A 22,515-nucleotide genomic window follows, 5' to 3' on the forward strand; every position below is an offset into this window, starting at 1 on the left:
GTTTAACAAGAAGCATTAATGGGCAAAAGTAAAACTACATCAACTAGCTTCAAAGAAACTAGATACAATTGTTAGCACTGCTTACTTGTACTTGCTATAACAAAAGAAAAAAAAGGATGAAAAGGAAAATAAAAATATTAGAGAGTATGTTTGGTCGAGCCTGTGTGTCTCATATTTCTTATCAAGAACATGAAATACATGGTAAATATTAAATATCCATGACTATGCATAGAGCTTTCAACAATCAATTCAAAATTTATATCTAATAAAATTATAAAACCATAACACTAAATTATGTAAATATACATATATGAGAAAACTACACAAATAGCATATAAATTTAAATTTGTGGGATACATCTGATTCCAAATTGTATTGCTTTCTGCATTTTACTTTCTATGTTCCCTCTGGTCCTTACCAATATACCTGTCTGTCTTATTTGCTTAATTTTTCACCATACATCTTGAGATAATAATAATAATACGTAGTAGTAGTAATGAATAATAATAATAATAAATAATAATAATAATAATAATAATAATACATAATAATAATAATAATAATAATAATAAAATTAACAATAAAAACAATAAAACAATAACAACAATAATAATAATACGTAATAATAATAAATGGATAGCCTAATTCAGACTGTAAGGATTGTATCTGGGGACACCAGGATGGAGTTTGGAATAAAAAAATGTGCCTTGGTCAACATACAAAAAGGCAAAGTGACAAGGACTAAAGGGATAAAGATACAAGATAGGAATAGCATCAAACACACCAGATGGGAATTTAGCATCAAACACATAATGAGACAGGATACAGTAACCTGGGAATAATAGGAGGATATAAAACACTAAGAGATGAAGGACACGATTGGGAAAGAATACATGCAGAGACTAAAGGTGATACGCAAGTCAAAACTCAATTTTGTTGAAAGCCATAAATACATAGGCAGTAGCAGGAGTAAATACATAGACAGGGCAGGAGTAGTAGAGTGGATGAAGGGTGAACTCCACAGTACATATAGACCAGAAAACTAGGAAACAATACATAAAGCACTACACCCAAGAGCAAATACAAACAAGACTATACATAACAAGAAAGGAAGGAGGGAAAGGACTACTAAGCATAGAGGACTGTCAACATTGAGAGCAAAGCACTGGGGCAAGACAAGTTAATAAGGAGTGCATTGGGAGAAGGACTGATAAAAGTAAACAAGGACCCAGAAATATAGAGACAGAAGAATGACAAACAGAACAGAGGAATGGCACACCAGTGCATGGACAGTACAGTAGTACCTCGAGATACGAAATTAATCCGTTCCGAGGCGCCTTTCGTATCATGAGGTTTTTGTATCTTGGACCACATTTTACATGTAAAATGGCTAATCCGTTCCAAGCCCTCCAAAAACACCCCAGTAAATTTCATAATAAAGGTAAATTGACCTATAAACAATGAAATACTACAACAATTTGGACCATTCAATATGTAATATTTATAATAAAAATGCAAAACCTGTAAATAAAGTGTATATTAGTGTACAAGAAATATTATTACTGTAACGTAAAATGTGGAAGCTTACCTTTCGAGTGAGGCTATCTCCGAAAGTGGCGGCAGAGGAGGAGGAGGACAACGGCAGATACGTACACTAACTTTACGAAACACATAAAAAAATGTCAGAAAAACAATCTAAACTTTACAAAACACATTAACAAAACTGTAACACTTGACTTTACAAACAAAAAACTTAAAATAAAATTTATTTTGCCTTTTTTGATTTTTACATTTCTTTTTACTTTTTTATACTTTACGTAATTTCAATTTCTTCACCAGCGAATGGATGCCAGTCCGTTTACAGAATTTTTCGAACCACCCATGCGAAGCCTTGAACTCTGGGGTTGCCGATGATGTCCCCTCTCCGCCGTCGTCTTCGGCTTGGGCAATCAAATCGCCGAAAATAGTGCTGGCCTTCTGGCAGATTGCCGTCTCGGTTATCGTATCGCCATCGATTTCTTTGTCCTCGATCCATACAAGAAGCAGCCTTTCCATTTCATTATGCACATGGCTCCCTCTTGTTGGACAAAATAGTCATGCCCTTGGAAGGTGTAGCTGCTTTGATGGCTTCCTTCTGCTTAAGGATGGTGCCTATCGTCGACGATTTCGGCCATATTCCTTAGCGATCACACTCAACCGCAAGCCAGCTTCATACTTTTTTATTATCTCCATCTTTGTCTCCATAGAAAACATTCTCTTCTTTCTGTGAACTTCAGCAACTTTCTTGGGACCCATGACTACATGTACTGTACGTAATTAAGTCACGTATGTAGTACGTATACTGATTAGGTTCTCACAACACGATAAAGTAGTACAACGAAATCACTAACGAATTTACGTTACTAAACGAAATCGTTAGACCGAACGAATGCCGCATGCGTACGATAAAGATTCTGGTACAAGGTGGCTGGGGTAGGGACGCCACCACGTACACACATATAAGATGCATGATGGGAGGGATGCTGTCCAATAGGAGAGAAGGATCTCATGGCTTGGCTAGCATCAGGAACCAATGGGAGAGCAGGAGGATGGTGGCGAGTCTACTAGAACTAAGATGGTGGCGCGAGTTTCAAAATTGTTATTGGGCGAATCTCGGACTTTCAGAAACCTTTCGTATCTTGAAAACTTTTTGTATGTAGAGCAGTAAAAATTTTTGTGTCAGCTTTCGTATCTCGAGTTTTTCGTAAGTTAAAGAACTGGCCAGCAATGAAACATGGCAATGCCTACAGAAGGGAGAACTATAGAAGGAAACAAAAGGAATGCTAACAGCGACACAAGATCAGGCCCTATGAACAGATATATTCAAAGAAAGATAAGGGAAATAATACCTCATCCATATTACAGGAAGTGAAATATGAAAAACAAGACCATATACCACATAGCAAGTGAAATGCCCAGCACTTGCAGGCGATTGGTACAATAAAAGTTGTGATTCAGTAGGAAAAGCCCTCCACTGGAGCCCGTGCAGGACACCAGATAGTTTGCAGTAATAAGTGGTATAACACTAACCAGAGGGAATTATAGAAAACGATCCGGCAAAGATCTTCCAGGACTATGGTATCAGAACACACAGGGTGATTCGTGCCAATACACCAGACGTGATGCTGATTGACATCAAGAAGGAAGTAATACTCATTGATGTTGCAATACCATGGGATACCAGAGTAGATGAGAAAAGAAAGAAATAAAAAAAATTGGTAAGTATCAAGACTGAAAATAGACATAATAAGGATATGGGATATGCCAGTGGAAATTGTACCCATAATCATAGGAACACTAAGCATGATCCCAAGATCCCTGAAAAGGCTTCCTGGGGAAAAACTAGATGCTGAAGTAGCTCCAGGACTCATGCAGCAGTGTGCGCTACTAAAAACAGGCACACAGCAAGAAAAATTATGGACTCCTAAGGAGGCAGGATGCAACCCGGAACCCCACACTATAAAAACCACCCAGTGGAAATAGGTGACTGTGATAGGAAAAAAAATATATAATAATAATAACAAAGAATTAATAAAACCTTCATGGGGAACAGTAATTTTGTGTATTTGAAGCATCCCTTCTGCTTCTAGCTGCATCCACTTTTCAGCCTTTTACTTTACATCAATCCCCCTTTCTTTCTCCATCTGCTGTCAAATCTCTATCACTATTACTTCAAGTACAATTGTTGGGTTTTCTCCAAGTTTCATATGTACATTTGCATACTTCATTCCTCAGTGGTCTGATTAAACTATGTTAATAATAATAATAATAATATATTTAATTCCATTTACTTTCTTTATCTCCTTATCTTGTCTATTAGTACCCCAGTGCTTGACTTTATAGCCTACATTTCAAGACTGCATGATTGATTCACTAAATCATTTAATAATGCAATGCTGATGATTTAGTGTTTCTTTATCTGGTACATTCACCCATGAATTAAGCAAAGGAAATGTGCTAAATTTTTTCTCTACCAACTCCCCCTTTTCTCTTAACCCTCCTCTCCTTCACCCCAAATTTAATCAGTTGTACCTCACACACACACACACACACACCCTGTTGGACATTACCAATAAAAAGAAAAGAAAAAGAAGTCCACTAAGCTGCAACCTGTATGATGCACTAAAGGCCTATTCATGAATTTTCTTGGCTCTTTCTACCCGACTACCCAGTTTCTTCAAATAGTACATATTTTCTACTCTACCAAGCACCACATTCAAGATCAAAATTTTGCAAGAATCATGATACCCTAGAAATTTGACTGACGGGCCGTCAGATTGGGAGACCTTAAAATAAAAATAATCTTTTGGAAGGTGGCACAGAAAAGAAAGCCATTCCTCAAATAACACTATAAAACCCAAAGCAAATTGATCTGGTACAATTTTAGAGTAGAATGATTTCATGTCAGGAGAAGGTTGGTCAGTCTTCATGGAAAAATCTCCCATGGATAAAGCGCATCTCTAAATTTCGAGGCAAATACATGATGAAAAGGTCAATGTCGGAGTTCTCTGGAAGTCTATACTTATGGACATAACAAAGAGACTTGTGTACAACTGTAAGGAACACTTCTCGTTGTTGAGTGCTACAAAGGAAGGAAAGCCAATGTATTCCGGTCACCCGAAAGGAATGGGAAAATATGTTGGGAAACCTCTCAATGAAAGACATCTACATAGACTATTAGGTATAGCTATGGCTCCCTTGGAGGTCACCACTTTGTGGATCCTGCTAAAAGTCCATAAAGATATGGCTTTCTGGCTTAAAGATTTTTCTGAAGATGTCTCCAAAAGTGTAGCATTTCAATCATTAGGAATCTTCAGATAAAATGTACCACTAAAGTTGAATTGTTCAAGATAACTGATATTGTGTTCTCATTCAAAATTGATGATGATTACAGAAAGCATTTCAACCCTGAAAGCTACGTCCAGCTCTAGAAGGGGGATGTGTATCAGTTCCTTTCCTTGCTTATCTCCAGAAATAGACAGACACATGAGAGATCTAGTGTTTGTTGAAGTGGACCTGGAGCACTGTATGCGGAACCAACCTTAGTTTTATGAGTGATAGGTATCCATGCTGATGGTAATACTAGAGGTGATCTAAAGACTGCAAAAAATATGAAAATGTGATTCCAGACCATTTGACAATGGCATGTCTCCAGCAGACTGATAATTTAAAGAAAAAAAGTTAAGAGGTGGGGTGATAATCAACTTGGAGGGGGAGGATGAACATCAGAAAACTATTAGTAGGTTCCTTCCTTCAAGTAGAAAAGCATAACAAGATAAACTGGAGCAATGGTTTGTACTTCATATAAATATACCAGCTAAATTCCTCAGTGTATATACATACACTACTTAGGAATATAATCAGTGTAATGCCAATTAAAATTCAGAAAGTAACCAGGTAAAAAGAACTAACCACTTTATTTTAAAAAGAGATACATCCTCTATTTTTAAGAGAAATCCTCCACATATAAATAACACAATATTAATAAAATGAAAATAAGTACAAGTAAGTATTGCTTAACTTTTGCCCACATAATTATACATTCCCTAATATGTAATCTATTAGGTGATTTGAAAGAAGTAAACGAAAGACACTAAAACAAATGAAGTCATGGAAGAAATGGCTCCAGAAAATTGAAGAAAAATAAGAAAACCTTCCTAAGATGGGTGGAACAATGAGGCATGTTGGGATGGAGTACCAAGGTGAAGGCCAGGGTGACATGCTTCATGTCACTGTCAGAAGTCCCTGAATTTACTTCAGGAATTTACAAACCAAAATAAAAAATTTATGGCCTTTTCTTATTTCATTGGTAAATGAAATCACTACAAGAAGGGGGAACAACAGAGGTAACTTCATGAAATGATTAGATAATGATTAATCTCAGAACAGTAACATCCAGCAATTAATATTGCGCCTTTCAATATTGCTAAACTAAGTACTACTGTACTATGTACGTATACAGAAAAATAAATAAATTATTGTATAATATTCAATATAAAAAGCTCTTCAGCCACTGCTATAACATGTATCACATAAAATTCAACATATAAGGTACACAAAATAACTATGGAAAAACACTGTTCATAAATATATATAAATACCTCTACTTCATATCACTCCTTCATGACCATGAAGACCTCATCTTCGTGCGACTGCGTGAATAAAAACTTCACAAGCCCTACATCGTGAGTCACCACACAATGACTTACGGAACATTTCATAAATGATAACATACCAAAAACTTTCTAACCAGATAGAGGTCTCAGATCTACTCTCACCCTTTCATCCAAGCTACCCATGCTGATGCTAGGGAAGAAACCACCTCGGGGTAGTGCAACTTCTCGTCGTCCAATCATTTGACCATTTCGGGTGAAAAAAACCTGAAAATGTCATACATTATGCATGAAAGATCATGGAGTCAGGATATTAAAGAATCACTATGCCTATGTCTTCATTACCCCAATTTTTTTTCATACAATCCCATTAATTAAGTTTCCTTATTTCTAAGGATGTAAAATTCCAAGTCACACCAACTTGAGTTGGCCAAGATTGAGAAGCATTGACCATGCATGGTCTGTTTTGCACAATGCCCACTTCTCTCTATGATTATTGGGTATGCAATAATAATGTTTTTGCAATGAAAATACAGTTCGTAGCATCACAACCTCATCAACTGTAGGTTGCCTATGCAGCAGTGGTCACATAGTACAAGGGTGAGATCACAGATGGTATAGATGGCATACACTCAACAGCAACATTAGTATGAAAAGACATGGGCAACAAGTCAGCAGGCAGTGGCCTTGAAGAAAGATGTGAGAGATATTCAGAGGAGTGGCTCCTCCTTTCCGGTCTGGGCCAGTGGGTCAAGAGCAGTGGTCTTCTTTTTGCGAGCCTAGAATTTTCTCAGATACCCCAAATCCATCAGAGTATGACTGACAAAAATGGGGTCCAGCGTGAAAGCATAATTGTTGCTTACTGACACTCACATACCACTGGAAGCACAGCTGGGAGACATGTAACTTCTGTTGAAGTGCACTTCGATGGTTGAAGATTCCAAAATTGGTTTATCTCAGAACAGTGGGACCAATATTTAGGCTATTCATGATTCATGAGTTTCCTATGAACAAAATTATGTTGATACACGAAAATGAGACTTTTTTCCTTTAACTTGTTATCCATATCTAAAATAATTATATTTTGCTTTAGTTTAAACAAATGTTGATTTGAAAACCTGTTATTTTGAAAATTTAAAACCCTGTTAGTATTCTAAACGTTGAAAAGATCACAATTTGTCGTAAACTGTATTTTTCTTAACTATACAAACCTGAGGTCCTTTAACATATGGAATGTACTTCAGCGCAGCTGGATCCAGTCGTAAGCTTTCGAACAAGGTGGTTCGGTAGTTAACTGCTTGTCCGATAGTCGGGAGTCCCGCCCGACTGGGAAGTAAACATTTGCTTTAGGCCAAGGAACAGAGTGAGGGGTGGCATGAGGTGGGACTATGTGTAAAGCACCTCAGGTTTGTATAGTAAAAAAAATACAATTTAAGACAAATTGTGATTTGTTCCGACATGTAATACAAACCCTCGGTCCTTTAACATATGGAAGACTCACTTATTGGTGGGTGGAATTTAAGTCTTATGAACAGACTGGTGTTCGTCCGACCTTGGTTCCCTCCCTGGTCGTAAGAGCAGAGGGAGGGATCCTAGCCTCTGCCCAACTGATTGGGGTGTGCACCACAGGATCAGTGGTCAGACCTCTGGACCAAATTCACAAGAGGGAGGCTAGCGTGCCTCTTATGAATAGCAAGCAAGAACTAGTTCCTACGCCAAGAGCCAAATATAAGGTCTTGGGTTTGTCTCTTGTTGGTGTCCACTCCCCCCTTGTTAGGGGAGTGGTGGATAACCGCTCCCATCCCTAATGAAAGGGAAAGGACGGAGCTCAGTAGCGTAGCTTACCTGCATCGGCCTCCTGTCCAGCGTAGTGACAACCGCAACCTTCTGCCCACAGGTAGAGATGAGAAAAGAGGAGGAAGAGAAGCCAGTCACACTCTCATTCACTCTTCCATTCACACAGTCTCACCAGGAAAAGTTAGCTGTAGAAGCCCGGCGACTGATCCTGTATGATCTCCACAGCTCGTTTGCTCAGCATGACATCTACCTCTTGCCGAAGCGCTACGTCCCTGGCAGAACCGGGGACATGCGTCTGCAGATGGACCGGGTTGGAGGTGAGGGGTGGCCGCGACTTGAAGGGTAGTAGATATCCCTCCTGAAGGACATCCACTATCCAGGTCTCGGCTCTGTAGCACTGCCAAGTTGCCCAATGGCTCGCCAGGCACCCCCTCACTTCTGGCAGCAGGTGAGGGGAAACGCTAGCGTTTCCCCTTCTTCAACTTCTTCCCGGATCCTCCTCGGGAAAAGGAGGACTGACGGTCACTCCTTACAGCAGAAGTGGAAGGCTGGGTCTTTCCACTCGACCTTATGAGGAAGTCGTCTTGGCTACAGAGGAAGCGCTAGCCGAGCTCCGAGGCTTGGCTGCAGTGGCTCGAGGCTGCCCAGTCGCCTTCGAGACTACCTGGTGGACTAGGCAGTCACTGTCCTCAGTGTGCCGCTGTTCCACCGCAGCATCCACCATCTCTCTAGGAAAGAGAAAGGAGGAACCCAGCAACGGTCCGTTCCTCAGACCCAAAGCTGCCTCGCGCCCCCTTGCCGACCTGGTCACTTGAGTGAGGACTGCGTCCTGATGTCTCAGAACCAGGTTGGCCCACAGGTTAGCCTTCTGGTGGGCCAGGTAGGAGATAGCCCTACCTCCAGACTGACACAATCTCCCGAAAGCCGGGTCTCCTTCGGGAGTGATGTTTCCTGAGGAGGCAGCGACCCCTGGATATCCAGGGAGAACCCATCCCGAGATCCTCCTCCTTTCCACAGGAGGAACCACGGCAGACCCCTCTTGGTCTCCTCCAACCACTTGGGTGTACGATCTGGTCAGTCCCAAGACCGTGCCAGGTTTGTAGGCCCCTGCGGTGGGACCGTGAGAAGCACACTCCTCGCGGTCGCTCCTGATCGCCTCGCTCCTCCTGGTGTAGCCTGACGAGAGTAGACCTGACACTCCCCCCTGCCTATCACAGAGCCAGTGTGGTGGTGGTGGTGGTGGTGGTGGTGGTGGTGGTGGTGGTGGTGGTGGTAGGGGGGGGGGGGGGGGGGGGGCTGCAGGCGATCGCCAACCCACGGTGACGATCGAGCTGCAAGCCTAGTCGCGCAGTCTCCCTGGGGAGAACCGCTGGACCGTGCAATGGTAGCAACCGGTTCCGAGCGTCGGTATAGCGGCTACCTGTCAACCTATCCGTCCGGTCCCAGTGGAAGCGACGGTCAGGAGAACTGGTAGAGTCCATTGTCGCGGTGGGAGCGTGGCCCGTCTTCACGGCGCGTCACGGTACCTGGTCCAGCCGAGGTTGGTCCTGGTGACCATGGGGTTCTCTTACTCGCCTCAGCCCGCGTACGGTCCGGTGGGACCGTCGCGTCAACCCTGGGAACCGGGGGATCACCAGGCGAGCGATCGCCAGTCTGGCGGGAGTCGCCTGAGCGACTGCCACCAGCTTCCGCTCCGTGCCTGGGTCCTGGCGGCGAGCAGGCTCAGCTGCCTGGACCCTGGCTGCACGGTCACCCACAGGTGACCATACCATACCGAGACGGTTCCTGGTGCCGAGGCAGAGCGCCACGTGCTGGGTGTAGACCAGGTGGAGAGGAGCGGCATACCCAGGCGTCGACACCATTGTCGTCGTCGACGTCTCTGGTCCATGCGTCACCAGCCTGGAACCCTGAGCCGCCAGTGACAGCAGCCCCTGAATGATCGGTGCGCCCGGGAGTCCAAGTAAATACCAGACCTGCTTGAGACCGCCACCCGCAGTGGCAGACAAACCCAAGGAGGCAAGAGTTGGGTTAGTGAAGGTTCCCGCTTGCCGGGGGGAGGGGGGCGGCTCCCACCCCGAGCGGATGGAAGACCCCGAGTACAGATCAAGTGATGAAGTGGAATGCGACACGTCCCCCGAAGGGGAAGGAGCCATACGCAGGAGCTGAGACAGAGGAAGGAAAGAAGACGTGTCCGTAACCAATGGCGTCGCTGGAGAGCCCTCCAACAACGCCTTGGTCAGCTTACGCGCCTTCCTCCTCCCCTCGTATCGCTCCCACTGCTCCTCCGACCAAGATACACAAATTACACAGTTGGCGCGAGAGCATTCTCGCCCTCGACACCGAGTACACAAATCATGAGGGTCAACGTCCTCTAATGATCTTAAGGCCCAACACCTACGGCCCTCCACGCCAGGGCACAATCTGCAGCTGCGGGGGGATGGAGGGGGGTCTCTGTCTCGTGGCTGCTCATTTCAGCACAAGACAGCAATACACACAATAATGAAAAAATGAATAAAGGCAACAACAGTACTTACAATCACTCCAAGTACTACTGAAGATAACCATACACACAAAGAGACTTCGTCAAGCGAAGACGAAAGCAGACGACAATGGCGGGCAGAGAGACGAACGCACGTCTTGCTCCGTTGGCGGCCGAAAGCAAAGTGAATGTTTACCTCCCAGTCGGGCAGGACTCCCGAGTATCGGACAAGCAGTTAACTACCGAACCACCTTGTTCGAAAGCTTACCACCGGTTCCAGCTGCGCTGAAGTACATTCCATACGTTAAAGGACCGAGGGTTTGTATTACGTGTTGGAACAATTAACTTTTAACATTTTTACCTAAATTACTGTAATTTTAAGAGTTTTGCACATCTGACAGACAATTTTCTCTACCAATTTTGCACTGCCTTTAAGTGGCATCTCTTTCTAAGACAAAAATAACATACTCTACAGGATTCGTTTTACACCTATAACAGATGGAAAATTAAAAAAGGGTCTACTCCAATGGACGATTAAGTCTTTGAGGAACCTCTGTACTCATAAGCTCTATTCTGTAATGACAAAGGGGTCAGAGAATTCGCCACAGTCACCTAGAAAATGATAAATGTTGCACGTGAATAAAGATAAAAGTGCACAAGCAGAATATTGCAAATGCTAAAGTATTAAAATCGAACCTGAACTTTTCCGCCAACAGGATGACGGCATGATGGTTGCAAAGAGTTCTCCTCTTCCTCCTCCTCTTCCTCTTCGTCATCATCTTCTGAGTCTGTGTGAGGATGAAATTGTGACGTCTATGTCTATGCCGATGTGGGTAGTGAGGTGAAAGAACCGGTGGTAATGCTGGTTGAGGGTAGTGAAGTAAATGTTCTAATAAATCATCACACTCTAAAGCTTCAGGGCTCTCCTCCTCCATACTACCACCTTCACTGTAAAAGGAAAATGACAGATAATTTACAAACACCAAATTTTATTTCCTATTACAAACCTACTAATGTATGTAAATTACCAGCCATCGCTAATCATTTGCAAATACTTAAAAATAACTGCAAAAAAATATCAGCAAGGAGCAGCTCCAATTTGAAGAATGCTGTCTATTTATTAGGGTATATTCCTTAAACCATCTTTTTCCCAAATGAGTTAAGGGGACTGCCTCAGTTGGGGGGAGGGGGGGGGGGGGGGGGGGGGGGGGGGGGGGGGGGGGGGGGGGGGAGGGTATCGAAATATTGCCTGGAGCAATTATGTTTTGCTACCCATTTATAAGTCACCTAATGGAAAGTTACAACAAAAAGTTTCATCAATTTCTATCCATTCGTTTTTTTTTTATATTAATTTTTTTCCCCCGATTTTTAGATGCATTGCTTTAAAAACCCTAAGGCTTCCTTAGTTTTTAACTAAATTTTAATAACTAAAGCAATTAATACTCACAAAGAGTTGCTCTATCCAATGAATTGAGAAAGATTAAAAAAAAATAAAAATAAAAAAAATTCATCAATATAAATTTTTTAAATTACTTAATTCAAAATTCATAAAAATAGAAATTGGAATAATTTGAAAATTCTTCCTAATTCTTTCAATGTAGAATTTATCAAGGATTTCAATGGTATTTGAATTTTGAAAATAGGACAATAAATAAAAATCCTTAGGGTTTTAAAGCGACCCATATACTGAAAAACATAGTTTTGAGATATTGCGTGTTTAAAAGTTTGCGTAATGAAATTCTCAGTGAAAACCACATAGGCATCAATATAGAAATTTACTTAAGCTTGATATGACAATTTGTCGAAAATTGCATTTTTCCTAACTATACAAACCTGAGGATCCTTTAACAATAGGAAGTAAGCTAGCGGCAGCTGGAACGGTCGTAAGCTTCGAACAAGGGAGAACGGTAGTTAACTGCTTGTCCGACAGTCGCGCGCCGCGCGACTGGGAGGTAAACAAATCACTTTTGCTTTTGGCCCATGCAAAATACGCAGAGTGAGGGTGGCATGAGGAGGGACTATATGTAAAAGGACCTCAGGTTTTGTATAGTTAGGAAAATGCAATTTTCGACAAATTGTCATTTGTTCCGATACGTAATACAAAACCATCGGTCCTTTAACAATAGGAAGACTCACTTCTTGTGGGAGGAATCTGAGTCTTTTGATGAACAGACTGGTGTTCGTCCATCCCTGGAATGCCTCCCTGGTCGTAAGAGCGAGGGAGGGATCCAAGCCTCTGTCCGATTGATCGGGGTGTGCACGGGGGGGGGGGGGCAGGATCAATGGTCAGACCCCCTCTGGGCCGAGTACTAAGAGAGAGGGCAAGCGTATCTCTTCGTACCAGCAAGCAAGAACTTGTTCCTGTTTGCAAGAGGCAACATAAGTATGGGTTGTCTCAAGCTGGCATCCACTTCCTCCCCCTTGTTGGAGGAAGTGGTGGATATACGCTCCTATCCCTAGTGAAAGGGTTAGGATGGGGCTCTGTTGAGTAGCTCACCTGCATCTTGTCCTTATCCAGCAGGGTGACGACCGTGTCCCTCTAACCACAGGTAAGGGGAAGAAAAAGATGGGAAAGAGGACGCCAGTCCACACTCTCATTCACTCATCCATTCTTATGGTCACACCAGGACTCGATGCTGTTCAGCCTGCGAGGGTCTGGGTTCGCTACACAACGTGTTGAGCAGCCACCACGGGTCCCCAAGGAAAAAGATCCAAGGACCTGTGGGCAATATCCCGAAGGTAGAAGGAAGGGCATGTGGTCTGGTTGACCAGACCCCTGCCTTCAGTACCTGCGCCACGGAGAAGTTCTTGCGGACAAGGCAGCATCTCCTTCGCATCGAAGGCGGTGAAGTCCATTAGGGAGGGGATTGTGAACGACTCGAACCAATCGTCAGGGACCGAAGGGTTTCTGAGTCTTCGCTACGAAGTTCGGTACGAAATCGAGCGTCACGGATCCCCATCCCCTGGATGCTTGACTTCGCAGGAGAAGTCATGCAGTTCCTCAGAGGAAAAGAAGGAAATAGTCGCATGACCTATCCCTCTTCTCTACTTCGGTGATGTCCAGTACCATACTGGTCTGTCCGTTTTGCCACGAAGTCTCTCGCATCCTCCTATCCCCATGCAGCGAAGTTCTCGGTAGTGGATAGGACACCGACACTCCATGGTGGGTGTCAATGGTATGGGTACTGTGACAAGCTATTAAAACGAAGTAATGATTGCTCTGTAACAACCGAACTAAGTCAACAGCGTAGTTCGTAACTGACTCGGCCGCTCTGACAGCTGCCGACTGACTGCGTTCGGTAGGAGGTCAAGTTGTCAAAGCATCCGAGTAAGTCACTTGACCTTCGCCTTTAAAGGGTTATGCCGAGAGACCAAACAAATAATGTATTTGTTTGTCACCAATGCCGGACAGCGAGGTGATGATTCTCTTAAGGCATGTGCCCAACAGGCGAAAGTCAATTGCCATCTAGAGACCGAGGTCCCTGAAGGTAAAACATCTCATGGTTGTTGAATCTCAGCTAAGGAGAACAACACTATGTACCGTTGAAGACGAAGGTAGATATTGAATGCAACCTACGTCTTCACAGATGGATCGAGAGAAGGATTCTCAGATTCATAACCTGTGCTTACATATGACTGAAAACGCTACCGCTATTTCATTGCTGTCCGTGAGAAGTCGTAGTTGCAATGAAAGCGGGGCGTTCTTCAGTAATGAAAACACAGGGGAAAGCCGCCTGAAGAACTGCTTCTCATGGGCTGAACATTTGGTAAGTAGAGCTGTCAGGTCGGAGAGTAGGCGATGTCTTCTGACACATCTCGTAATTCGGTTGAACAATGAACAATTGTACACCTACGAATAAGAGATATTTTGAAGACAAACTCAGATGTCTGCAAAATCATTCGCATTATCGCAGTGCGATGCAGCGGGAGACTTGTACAGACTTCTGTTACCGTGCGGTAAACAGAAAGATGAAGAGTCCAAGAGATATCTCTGTTGAAAATTCTCGCAATGTCGAAGGCGATGGAATCTAGCGTCACAGCAGTAGATGGTCCTTCATTATTGCGAGAATCCCCGTTAATCAGAGACCTAAGTCCATGATTGTTGGGCAGAGATACGGTTCGGTAGTCAATCAAGGCAGGGCAGAGAGACATACATGACCGTGCATATCGGAGGCCCAGCTGATACTGAGCTGCTATCAGGCAGTTCAATACGCAGTAGTTGAGCCTGAGCTCTCGCTGACCTCGTCATCCTGAGTTTGCCAGGTAATCCAAATTATTCCACGAGGGAATGCGTTCGGCTAAGAACTACCGAGCATAAAGATATGCTCGAGCAATTATATTTAGGCGAAACGAATTTCGGTAAATATAAAAGTTGAAATGGTGTGTCGTGACAAAACCATAAGATATATAAAATTGAAACTGAAAACTCCTGGGAGGTTGCAGGCAACCCCGAGTTGCAGTTCAATTAGAATACTTCTCTTATAAGTCGCAATCCGTAGATTAACTAGGATATGCGCCTACCCCTCGGACAATTCAACTGCTTAGTAGAATCATGTCGCGAGGTTAATATACGTAGTATATTTGTAGGATTCTGAACAACGATCTCCATCCTAAATTCTTTCCTTCAAGAAAACAAAATAAGGATTGGAGATCGACCACCTTCGATCTCTATCAAAGAGAGTGAAGGAGAAGTCTTCCTCGAAGGAAAGCTTCAATGGTGAACAGAATACTAAGACGATAGTTCAAGCCAAACTGGATATTCCCGTCCGATCTTCTCTAGTCCAGGTTGGTCGCCTACTGTGAGATAGTTTCTTCAGCAGCAGTCTTCTTCCCAATGCTAGAAATTCCAGGAATTCGAGCATAGGCGAGGTTCCCGATTATCGTGTATATCGGGGATTCTCGTCTCGCTCACTTTGGACCGTGGTCTCGCGTAAGTGTTTGGAGATCGTAAAACTCGAACACTGAATGCGTTAGAAAGAAATTCCGTAGAATTCTAAGCAGTCTGCGAAACCCCCACCGAATTCGTCAAACGATATCGGCTGGTGGTCCTCTCGATTCCCGTAGAAATCGAGAATGGGGCAGGATTCCTCCTCAACGACCGGGGCTTACGTCAGGTAAGGACCCGAATGGTCCCCCCGGTAGCGCAGTCCCGAACGTGGGATCCTACAGAGAAATCTCTGTAGGATCCCTCCCCTTTCCCTCGTAACCGTAAGGAGAGAGGGAAGTGGGGGAAGGAATTGGAATTGGATACTCGCTCGCCTTCCCAGTGGAACTAGCAGTTGGAGAAGAGTAGGAACAGCCATCGCCTTGCGGCGATGGCCTCTCAGAGTCTGGGAAAACTTATCGTCAGGAGAAAACGTTTTCCCGCGGAGGGTTACGAACTCTCACTGTAGGTAAGGGTCTGCAGCCACTGTGAACGTCGTCTGGGTGGGGCTGATCGACACCTGACAGGAGAGAGCCGATACCGTCCTCCGACTCATTCCAGTCCTCGTCGAGGTCGAAACCTTTCAGGAGGACCGAAGGAGTATTCAAATACGGTGTCCGAAGACACGTAGAAACGCCGCTGTCGCAGTAGAGGAGGTGGAAGTAGCTTGATCGACCGGCCAGAACTGAGAGAGCCTTCTTGTCCGGAGACGAGAGACTCTGGTTCGAGACAGAATCGGCAAGTTCCGATCGCGGCAGACCACCGTCGGTTTGGGTTTCCCTCATCGGGCCCCAAAACGACTCGAGCAGAGACGTGGGCTCTGCTGGTGGAGCGGCAATCCTTCCGCAAGGTCATTATGCTGACGAATCAGCTTAATGACTTCTGCAAATTCCTCTGTATCTCGGGAGTAACCGTGTCTTGCGGAGTAGGACCGTCCAGTCCCTCCAACAAGAACAGATCCCGAGATACTCCTCCTTCAGAAGGAGGAACAGCGGCAGACCCCTGACGGTCGCCTCAGCTACTTGCGCGTATGTCCTGGTCGGTCCTAGAACCGTGCCTGGTCCATACGGCGTCATAGCGGGATCGCGAGCGGCGCACCTCTCGCGATCACTCATAGGTACCTCGCTCCTCCGGTGTAGCCCGAGGAGGTTGAAGGTACAGGAGAGGCAGACCTGACGCTCCCCCCTAGCTCGCTGGCAGGACCAGCGTGCTTGGAGGGCTGCTGCTGATCGTCCACCCGCAGTGGCGATCGAGCAGCAGGCCTAGCCTTGCCGCTCGCCTGGGGCGAGAGGCTCGGCTGAGAACGTCGACGCTGATCTCTAGCGTCAGGCGAGCTGTTGCTGGTTACCGTCTCCGCCCGGTCCCGATGGGAGCGGCGTCAGGTGACCTGCTAGGCTCGTTGTCGCGGTGAGACCGGCGAGCGTCCTCTCGGCGCGTCGAGCCGCTGGTACCAGCCGTGGCTGGTAACGACGACCGCGGGGACCCCTTCCTCGCCTCAACCCGTGGGCCGGTCAGCGGGACCGTAACGTCAACCCGAGCAGCCAGCTGGTCGCTGCGAGAGCGTCCACTGGCCTAGCGAGATTCGTCTGCACGACACTCGCCAGTCTTCTGCTCCGCGCTTCGGTCTTGGCGGCGAGCGAGCTCGAGTGTCAAGACTTTGGCTGGACGGTCTCCCGCGGGAGACCGTCCACCTCGGTACTTCTCGCTAACGAGAAGCCGAGGCGGATCCTGGTTTAGCGGCAGAACGCTAGAACCAGGCGAGGAAGTGCCAGCCGAAGCTGGTACTCCTCTGGTCCCCGTCTTCTTCTCCTTGGTAGAAAGAAAAGACGGGCCCTGTTCCCGAGGGAGCAGGAGGACCAGCAGAAGAGCTCCCCGAATCGCCGGAGCGAGACGGGCCCTTAGAAGGTCCCGAAGGAGCCTTCTTAGGGGGGAAAACCCGGGTTACCAGCTGGTCGCTGCAAGAGCGGCCGCTGGCCTGGCAAGAGTCACCTGAGCGTCTCTCACCAGCCTTCTGCTCCGTGCCGCGTCTTGGCGCCGAGCGAACTCTGGCGCCGAAACTTGGCTGCACGGTCTCCCGAGGGAGAACGTACACTCGGGATCTCTCGCGAACGAGAGACCGAGCCGGGACCTGGCGTAGCGGCATCGCCGCTAGCACCAGGCGAGGAAGTACCAGAGCTAACCGATACTCTCTGGTCCCGTCTATCTCTTCCTTACGGAAGGGAGACGGGCCCCGCTCCGAAGGAGCAGGAGGACCAGCAGAAGGACCCCCCCGTCCCACCGAGGTGGGACGGGCCCTTAGAAGTTCCGAAGGAGACTTCTTAGGGGGGAAGGCAGCCTTCTTCTTCTTCGGCTTATGGGCCTTAGAAGTCGAAGGGGAAGAGGGGCAGCAGCAGACGATGAAGACGAAGATGACAGCTTCCTCTTCTCCTCTTCCTCGTCAGCTCACGCAGGACAGTCGTCAGGTCCTCCATCCAGGCCGGAGCCGGGGCTATTGCCGAAGCAACACGGCCCGACTGCACCTGTCCGGAAGGACCTGGGACTGGGGAAGACACACCGTGGGCAGGACCAGCATGGACAGGCACAGGAACTAGGAGCGACAGGAACAGCAACCAGCTCAGGAGCGGCAGGAACAGCGGCAGCGGTAGACCAGAAGGGGACAGCCAAGCCAACAGCGGGAATCACATCAGCGGCAGGTACGGCAGGCCCAGCGATCGCCTCGTAGAATCATCGGCAGCCAGCGGAACCTGGGTCCTGGCGGCCGGTCCAGGGGCGAGCTGCTGGAACAGCGGAAGTCTGGGGCAGGCAACACGAAGAAAACAGGCGGCGGCGGGCAACCCCACCTCGGTACGGCTGCGGCCCTAGTAGCGGCAGACGGCGTCATCGACACAGCATGGGGAGTGTAGACCAGGAGGGGGGGGAGCAGCTAAGCGGCCGTGGTAGTAGTGGAGACCGCCCAGACCTCGCTAGACGCTGCAGCAGCCCGTGGATGCTAGGCACGCCCTGCCTCCGCGGTGGTCCATACCTGTCCAAGGTCGTCTCCCACGGATGTAGCACCTGCGGTAACATAGATAGATTAGTAAGAGGGGTTCCCTCACGCACGGGGGAAGACATGCCCCCACCCCGAACGCAAGGAAAGACCCCAAATACAAAATACAACGAAGAAGCTGAGCGGGGGGCAGGAAGGAAGACGAAGAATCGGATACCAAGGGAGTCGCGGGAGAGCTTTCCGACGACTTCCTGGCAGACCTTCGCTTCCCCTACCCCCGCACAGCAGTGAAAAGTAATATGAAAATGAAACAGAATACTGCCCTTGCGATTCACTTCATAGAAACTTAAAGGGGAAAAGATCAATTCCCGGGTAAGAACGGAAACTTGATCCAATAATATGATGCTATCATAAAATATATATGAAAATGAAACAGAATACTGCACTTGCGATTTCATTTTCACATAAAAAAAATCGTAAGGATCAATTCCCGGTAAGAACGCAAAATTGATCCAAAATTAAATTCATGCAATAAATAAATGAAAAATGAAAAGAATATTGCAATTGCGAATCCACTTTCATTGCATTCTATTATACAAAATTAAAAGGCTCGTGCCGAGCGCAATCACACTCTCGGTAACGAACGCACAGGGCAAAAATATAATGAAAAGAGTACTTACATTTTTCAATTACACACTTTCGCCCAAAATACATGACTCGGCGCGAGCGCGCCCGCCCTCGGCACCGAGGACATAATTCAAGGGTTCAATTCATGAAAAGAGAGGAAATCGCCGCATCTACGGCGATAACTCCATGTTGGTTCATAATTAAGTAATGAAAATGAAACAGTGTACTTACAGTTTCATTTTCAACAAACCATTAGTAGAAAACACAATATAAACAAAGCATACGACGATGAAGCGGGCAGAGAGCGATGACGAACACGTCCTTCACACCCGCGGCCGAAAGCAAAAGAGATTTGTTTACCTCCCAGTCGCGCGGCGCGCGACTGTCGGACAAGCAGTTAACTACCGTTCTCCCCTTGTTCGAAGCTTACGACCGTTCCAGCTGCCGCTAGCTACTTCCTATTGTTAAAGGACCGATGGTTTGTATTACGTATCGGAACAATGTCTTATTCTAACGGTATACTTCTATGGTATCTGGTCCCCCACTTTAAAAAGATATTAAACCCACCGTATCATGAGGCACCACCCCACTCATTGTCGCCAGCTAGGCCTGGGAGGTGATGAATGCACATGCTTCATCTTGATGTTCTTTCTTGTTATCTTTCTAAGTCTTTCTTTCAACCTTTCTCTAGCTAATGTACGCTTTCTTGACTGCTTCTTCCTTGGCATTTTTATAAATAAACAAGAAAAAATGCACTTAGATATAAAGAGTACTTGACAACTCCGGCTCAGAAAAAAAGTGAACGGTATGTTGCATCAAAGGTATGCGGGTTACTGATGTGTTTGTGCAGCTGCTCCTCCTGCCTCTCTGCTTCAGAAAGCGTAGGATGGGAAAAATGTCGTACAACAAATATGATTACCTATGGAAAATTTATGTAAAATGCAACGGAACAAAAGGATATCAAAACATCGTATTTTTCGTAATATTTTCTTTGCGGATACTTTCACAAAAAATCATTTTTGACCCACTTACAGGTTATGCTAAAGCCTAATATTTTACGTCTGCTGTGGCAGACATCAATGTTACCAGAAATGAGTAAAACTCGATTTCGCCCACCGATCTCAAAATTGCCGTATTTCATGCCTCCCAACTGAGGCGGTCCCCTTAAAGCAACTGAGAAAGGAACATATCTTATACAAAATTGTAAAAGTCCTTTTTAATTATCCACCTTTTCAGTCTTTCATTTCTCTCCTTCCTTTAGGGGACTACCACTTAAAAGAGTTCCTTGCATCAGCTGGTATGACATTCAAGTTTTTTGCATCATTCCTTTGAATCCTGCTGCCCAACTTTAAGTCTTTTACTTTATATGTACCATACTACTCCCTTTGGTCTCTTTACCAAGCTGTCAGCTTCTTAAAACTCAATATTTGTTTAATTTTTACTGCTCAACTAAGAACAAATCACCTTGGTGAAACTTATGCGTTCACAGATCAGGCTCAGCCATCTTGATAAAATTATTTATAATAACACTATTAATCCACCATCCAAACTAAAAATTTGAAACAATTTTCATTTCATATACACAAATCATACTTTCCACTGGCTTAATGAGTGTTTTTGCTAATGGAAGGATCAATTTATGACCTAAATTCAACAGTCATAACATAAATAAGCTAACTTTGTACAGTATACTTTGATAATATTTCACTCACGATTCTCAAAAGAAAAATGGCATTTTTATAAAAAAAAAAAAAAAAAAAAGTTTTATACATAACTTAACCAGTAATTACACCGCTAATATTTTGAAATTCGTGGTTGCGCTATTTTATGGTGGCTCAGTGACTAGTCCTGCCCACTTTTGGGGAAAGAGAAAACAACAGCAGAAGGGCTTTAATTTGTTTATGTAAGAGGAGGAGGGCGGGCTCCCATCATGTAATGTTACAGGCAGTCCCCGGGTTACGACCAGTGTCGGCTTACGACGTTCCGAGGTTACGATGTTTGTCAATAGACGTTATTTCCAGGGTTACGACGCCTACAACGCTCATCTGGGAGTATGAAATACGACACCAAAAAATGCAAAATAATCAATATTTGAAGGTTTTTTTTGATGAAAAATGCCATAAGAATGCAGTTTACATAGTTTTCAATGCACCCAAAGCATTAAAAGTAAGGTTTTCTTAGGATTTTTGACGATGTTCTGGCTTACGACGATTTTCGGCTTACGACGCGTCTCAAGAACGGAACCCCCGTCGTAACCCAGGGACCGCCTGTATGGTAAATATAAATAAAGATGACAATTTGTCCAAAATTGCATTTTTCCTAACTATACAAACCTGAGGTCCTTTTACACATGTCCCACCTCATGCCACCCCTCACTCTGCAGTTTTTGCTTGGGCCTAAAGCAAAAGTGATTCTTCACCTCCCAGTCGCGCGGCGCGCACTGTCAGACAAGCAGTTAACTACCGAACCCCTTGTTCGAAAGCTTACGACCTATCCAGCTGTCGCTAGTAACCTTCCTATTGTAAAAGGACCTCAGGTTTGTATAGTTAGGAAAAATGCAATTTTGGACAAATTGTCATTTGTTCCGACACGGGATACAAACCTTTCGGTCCTTTTACAATAGGAAGACTCACTTCTTGGTGGGAGGAATCTGAGTCTGTTGTGAACAGACTGGTGTTCGCCCAACCTTGGAATGCCTCCCTGGTCGTAAGAGCGAGGGAGGGATCCAAGCCTCTGTCCGATTGATCGGGGTGTGCACCGCAGGATCAATGGTCAGACCTCTGGGGCAAGTACTAAGAGAGAGGCAAGCGTATCTCTTTGTACCAGCAAGCAAGAACAAGTTCCTGTTTGCAAGAGGCAACATAAAGTTATGGGTTTGTCTCTTGTTGGCATTCACTTCAGTGGTGGATATTCTGCTTCTATCCCTAGTGAAAGGGATAGGATGGGGCTCTGTCATATAGCTCTCCTGCATCTCGTCCTTATCCAGCATGGTGACGACCGTGTCCCTCTGCCCACAGGTAGAGGAGGAGAAAAAGATGGGAAGAGGAGCCAGTCACACACTCATTCACTCATCCATTCTTACAGTCACACCAGGACTCGATGCTGTTTCAGCCTGCAAGGGTCTGGGTTAGCTACACAACGTGTTGAGCAGCCACCACGGGTCCCAAGCAAAAAGTATCCAAGGACCTGTGGGCAATATCCCGAAGGTAGAAGGAGGTGAAGGTAGTCTGGTTGGCCCAGATCCCTGCCTTCAGGACCTGCACCACGGAGAAGTTCTTGCGGAACGCAAGGGAAGGACCAATGCTCCTGACTTCGTGGGCTCTCGAACGGAACGTACGGATGTCGTCACTACCATCAGCCTCGTACGCTCTCCTGATCACCTCACGCAGCCAGAAAGAAAGTGTGTTCTTGGATACTTCTTTCTTGGTCACCCCGGTGCTAACGAAGAGGCATCGACACTCAGGTCTGAGGTGTCGAGTTCTCTTCAGATAGCGCCGTAGCGCCCTCACAGGACAAAGCAGCATCTCATCCGCATCATTATCGGTGAAGT

The 22,515-nt window shown here is 45.6% G+C and overlaps 1 protein-coding gene across 1 annotated transcript in view; it reads right to left on the bottom strand.

The window, feature by feature from the left end:
• Window positions 1–5,799: 5,799 nt before the first annotated feature.
• LOC135221355 (SPRY domain-containing protein 3-like) overlaps window positions 5,800–22,515 on the bottom strand; it is a 74,166-nt gene continuing 57,450 nt past the window's right edge. Inside the window, 3 exon segments of the mRNA XM_064259156.1 lie at window positions 5,800–6,419; window positions 11,125–11,222; window positions 11,225–11,376. Coding sequence (XP_064115226.1) covers window positions 6,285–6,419; window positions 11,125–11,222; window positions 11,225–11,376 — 385 coding nt within the window. The 3' untranslated portion in view covers window positions 5,800–6,284.

This window comes from Macrobrachium nipponense, chromosome 2, assembly GCF_015104395.2.
Source record: "Macrobrachium nipponense isolate FS-2020 chromosome 2, ASM1510439v2, whole genome shotgun sequence".
Classification (NCBI taxonomy): domain Eukaryota; kingdom Metazoa; phylum Arthropoda; class Malacostraca; order Decapoda; family Palaemonidae; genus Macrobrachium; species Macrobrachium nipponense.